At 31.5% G+C, this 5,373-nt stretch overlaps 1 protein-coding gene across 1 annotated transcript; it reads right to left on the bottom strand.

Annotated features, from left to right (window-relative positions):
* Positions 1–344: 344 nt before the first annotated feature.
* On the bottom strand, positions 345–1,680 carry LOC114265344 (uncharacterized). Its single transcript, XM_082895374.1, has 3 exons — positions 1,270–1,680; positions 1,004–1,166; positions 345–895 (listed from the first exon to the last, which is right to left on the bottom strand). Exons 1-3 carry the CDS (start codon positions 1,678–1,680, stop codon positions 345–347), a joined length of 1,125 nt encoding a protein of 374 aa, XP_082751500.1.
* Positions 1,681–5,373: the final 3,693 nt, after the last annotated feature.

The raw sequence follows: 5,373 nt of genomic DNA, 5'->3' as shown, positions 1-5,373 counted from the left end.
GCCAACTTTGCTCTATCTATAACTTCATATATGAAATCCATTGTTGGCTTCTCATCCACATCAACCAACCGTAATACTCTGAGTAGGGGCTCATGAACTTTACAAAGCTTTGTTGCTTTCTACCAAAACCCCTTTCCCAAAATAATTTTTTTCACATTGTAAAGCTGCCTAGTCTTCGCCTTCCCCCATCTAGAATTCTTCCACTCATCACTATTAAACATAGCTCTCAATTGTTGTTTATATCTAACAATACTCTCAATGGCAATAAAATTTGTAGCAAATTGAGTGATGGCAGGTTGAATCAATTCTCTATCTCCAGTGAATTATCTAATTAAATCCAACACTCATCCACTATTATAAATGAAATTGGTGATGGTTTTACCATCTTCAATCACCTTTGCTACACTTTTCCTATTGGCTATGTCTTTTAGCATGAGATCGATACAATGTGCTGAACAAGCTGTCCAATATAAATGTTTCCTTTTTCTCATTAACATTTTACCGGCAGCTTTCAGTGCAGGTTCATTATCAGTTACAACTTGAACAACGTATTGTTCTCCAATTTCATCAACAACTTTATCTAACAACCCAAAATAATATTCAACAGTCCTACTAATAATATTAGAGGCATCAATTGATTTGTGAAATATAGTACCTCTATTGCAGTACACTAAGAAGTTGATGATGTGTTGCCAAGTTAGATTGCTCCAACCATCACACATGATGGATACACCTCCCTCTGCCCAAATTCCCTTGAATGATCCTATCCATTCAGTCATTTCATCATGCTCCATGCCCAAATATACTTCAGAAACTTCATAAGCACTAGGACCTTTTACTCCTGGCCCTACTTCAGCAGCTACATCAAGCATGGGTTGTGTATACTCTAAATCAACTGCATTGAATGAAATACGATTATAGAGTATAAACTTGGACATTGCCCGTCCCAATCTCTCTCTTAACTTCTGTAAATTTATTGTAGAGATTTTTCACTGCTTTGTACTCTTGCTCTTTTGGAGTTCTACATCCATTGCCCTCAACCTTGCTTCAGGAGCATTCGGCTTAATCCAATTACGTCCACCCCCACCAGTTTCACGTACGGATTGTGATCGATGAAAAAACATTAGCAATACCTTACCCTTTTGGCATTCTTTGACCACTAACCCCTGCACCAGAACTACCACCTACATCGTATTGTGATCCATGACCTGCAACACCTTGTCTAAATTATTGCCTTTCCTCCCATTGTTATTGTGAACGAATACTTGCTTGTCTAGCCCTGGCCATATCTGGATCAGAGTCAGAGTCATCGTCTCGAAGATCTACAAAATCTGCCCATTCATCCTCATCACAGAGATCATCTCTCCTAATATGTGCTTCCAATTCAACTTTTCTCTTTTGTTTGTCCGCTTTACTCATTTTCTTGTTTTGTAAATGTTTCATCATTTCTTGCATCACGTCTCTGCTAACATTAGGACAAGAATGCACTTGCCCCGTTTGATGTGCTAAATGTTGTTTGAAACGCGTAATCCCACGTTTAATGTGATGTCCAGAAAATTTGCAAATAATATGATACCTAGTGCCTTCAACTTGAGTTCCGAATTTCCAACCAATATCATCACTTGGGGGTTCATCATTGGCACCCTTTTGTCGTGGCATTTTTGAATTTGAATTCTGCATCATTAATACATTTTTTTTTAATTTATTTTAAATGTTTACAAAATTATTTTTTAGCAAAACTTGAACTAACTAAATAAACATTATTTACATTTATTAAATGAAATGATTGTAAAAAAAAATGCAACCACTATTTATACATTTAGTTTTTATATGCTAATGTAATCATATAAAAATTAAAGAATAAATTATAAAGATCTTTTTTTTGAACTATTGATTTTTTTTTTTAAAAAAAAGAAAATTTAGCCATAAAAATTGTTGGCACAACACATTACAATTTAACATTAAAAAAATATTTAAAATTAAATACTAAATAAAATAATTCTAAAAAAATGCAACTACTATTTATACATTTAGATTTTACATGCTAATGTAATCATATAAAAATTAAAAAATGAATTATAAAGAATTTTTTTTGAGGTATTATTTTAAAAAAATATATTTTTAAAATAAAATTGTGCCTTTAATAGTGTTGTAATAACAAAATAAAAAATATTTATAATTAAATATTAAATGAAATGATTATAAAAAAAAATGCAACCACTATTTATTGGAGTTTACATGCTAATATAATCATATAAAAATTAAAAAATAAATTATAAAGAATTTTTTTTTGAGGTATTGATTTTTTTTTTAAAAAGATATTTTTAAAATAAAATTGTGCCTTTAACAATGTTGTAATAACAAAATAAAAAATATTTATAATTAAATATTAAATGAAATGATTATAAAAAAAATGCAACCACTATTTATACATTTGGAGTTTACATGCTAATATAATCATATAAAAATTAAAAAATAAATTATAAAGAATTTTTTTGAGGTATTGATTTTTTTTTTCTTTTAAAAAGATATTTATAAAAAAAAAATAGTGACTTCAACATTGTTGTCACAACACATTACAATAACAAAATAAAAAATATTTATGATTAAATAGTAAATGCATTGATTATTAAAAAAAATGCAACAACTATTTATACATTTGGAGTTTACATGCTAATATAATCATATAAAAATTAAAAAATAAGTTATAAAGAATGTTTTTTGAGGTATTGATTTTTTTTTCTTTTAAAAAGATATTTAAAAAAAAAATAGTGACTTCAACATTGTTGTCACAACACATTACAATAACAAAATAAAAAATATTTATAATTAAATATTAAATGAAATGATTATAAAAAACAAATGCAATCACTATTTATACATTGAAGTTTACATGCTAATGTAATCATATAAAAATTAAAAAATAAATTACAAAGAAAAAAATGCATACATAGTTGTTTTTTGAGCTTCAATCACTTGAGTATTTGTTATGTTTTTGAATAACCTGCAAGAAAAAAAAAAATCAATAAACACTGACATATATAAAATGTATTAATATAATTATAGGTGTTATAATTTTTAGATATTGTAAAAAAAAAAATAATCAATCACGAATTATTATATATAAAATACTAAAAATAAGTGCATAGCTCTACATATATATTTAAATTAAAATTATTAAATATATCACATAAATTTTGTAGGCTTTACAAAATTTAAAGCCTGGAGATCATTGTTTAAAAAATAAATAAATAAATAAAATAAAAATTTTGCCAGTTGGAGACCACACACAAAGAAAAACAAATGCTATATATCTTCTCAAGGTCAATAAATGATATATATCTTCCCCAAGAAGCTAGCCAGAAAGGCAGCTGAACAAACAAAATAATAAAAAAAGGCAATAGATCAAACTATGCACTTACTTCATCTCAACACAAAGGGGCAGCCGGAGAGTCACTGGTTTCAACACAGAACAGAGGTAGCCTTGAAGATTCAATACAGGTTCATCTCTTCCCTCTTCCCTCTTCCCTCTTCTCTCTTCTCTCTTCTCTCTCTCTATTTCTCACTCATCCATATTTCTGATCTGAAAATTTGTGAATGGCCGACACACTTATGGAATCTCACTTTAGTGGTTCACAGGCTGTAAAGACGAAAGACAAAAGCTCAATTATAATAAAAGTATGTACAACATTTTCAACCTTTTCTTTTGTTTTTTTTTTTTTTTTTTGAAAAGAATCACCTAAAAAAGCCCTGTAACGTGCGTAATGGGCCACTACGGCACCGTTACGACCGCTACGACGGCTGTAACGGCCGATACACCTGTGAATTTCAATCACACCGTAAAATCGAGGGAACGCGTGGTGCCTTCCGCTGAAACCGTTACGTAACACTGCATTTTTAAACCTTGCTTGTTTATCAAACATCCATATACACAGATGAACAGAGACATGCGTGACTGGTCGTCACTTCGAATCCCATTATGCCAAAGGACAAAGCTTAATGCACAATGCAAATTTATGTGTTTTTTTTTTCGAAACACTCGATTAAGAAACTCCCAATATAATGTGGAAATGCATTCAGATCTGTTTCAAAGATCTAGGAGCATGTGTTTCATAAAGCTTTTGAAATCTTATGAATGCACTAGGTTTCTCTCTCTCAAAAGATCTTGGAATTCATGTTTTCTATGAAAAGAAAACCTAAACCAAATTCTAATTGGATTGAAATCCATATGATCGTCTTCAAGTGTGCTTAGTAGGATCTCCGATTTGGTCTCTAGGCTAAAATGCGCTTCAGGTGGTAGCTGTGGAACCTTTGCGGAAGATGAATTATCGCCTTTGCTCAAGTGGACTTTAAGCACACTTTGAGTGGAAATTACACGTCTTTGTAGAACACCCTTGTAGTGTGCTTGAGTGACCTCCCTAGAACTTGGTTTTCTAACTTGTTTTTCATTTATTTGCAGCACAACAATAACAAGACAATATAGAACAATGCTTTGAACACCACTGTTTCCACTTAAAAACAAAGATGCTTTTAGCTTATGTCGTGCTCTAGTTTTTCTGGTAAAATTTCTACGATGAAGAGCCTGGTCAAGGAGGCCCTATTAAAGAGAACATTTTAGGACTTCAAAGCTCATGTGATGGTGATCTCGTCCTTAGTTGTAGAGCAACGGATCAAATGGAATTGGCAGGTAATCAAGGCCTCAATAAGAGATGATATATGGTACTCCTACTCTAACTTTAGTTGCAATCTCTAAGCGGGATTTTCAGTCATCTATCCATTTTCTTTCCCTAGCAAGTGAAGAACAAGTGTTGAGCGAGTAAAATGCCCCATAAGGTATAAGGGCAAGCTATATGTATAAATTCTATGAGCAGCCATTGAACTAAACACTCCAAGTTAATCAAATTTGCCTCTTGTATATGTTGGGCTCTTTAACCATTCAGCCATTGAAACAAAGAGACTAGCAAGTGAACTAGATTTTGGTATTCCTTCTCGACCTTCTATTTCTTTCGTTAAAGGAGATTCAAGAAAAAATGGAATAGGAAGATGTATTTTTAGAATGAACAAGATACGGGTTGAGAAGAGGGAGCTAGTGAAGTTAGACAAGATTGGAATGGGCATAGGAACATGTATTGATGTACCAGATTGGCTAATGCTCCCAGGTTGATGCGATGCATTCCACTAGTAGACTGAAGACTTGATTATTGGTATATTGATCGATCCAACACGTATTGAAATAGGAGCCGATTCAGCCTATTTTATGCATTTTGAGGTGAAAACCAATTAAGTAGAGCAAACGACCTAACTTTTTTTTGGTTTAACTAGTAAAGCATGCATTTTCAAATTTGAAATTGAATAAGTCGCAAATAAGTGGAA

Source organism: Camellia sinensis, chromosome 11, assembly GCF_055761805.1.
Source record: "Camellia sinensis isolate YWXY chromosome 11, ASM5576180v1, whole genome shotgun sequence".
NCBI lineage: Eukaryota > Viridiplantae > Streptophyta > Magnoliopsida > Ericales > Theaceae > Camellia > Camellia sinensis.
This window is presented reverse-complemented; position numbering and strand designations above follow the sequence as displayed.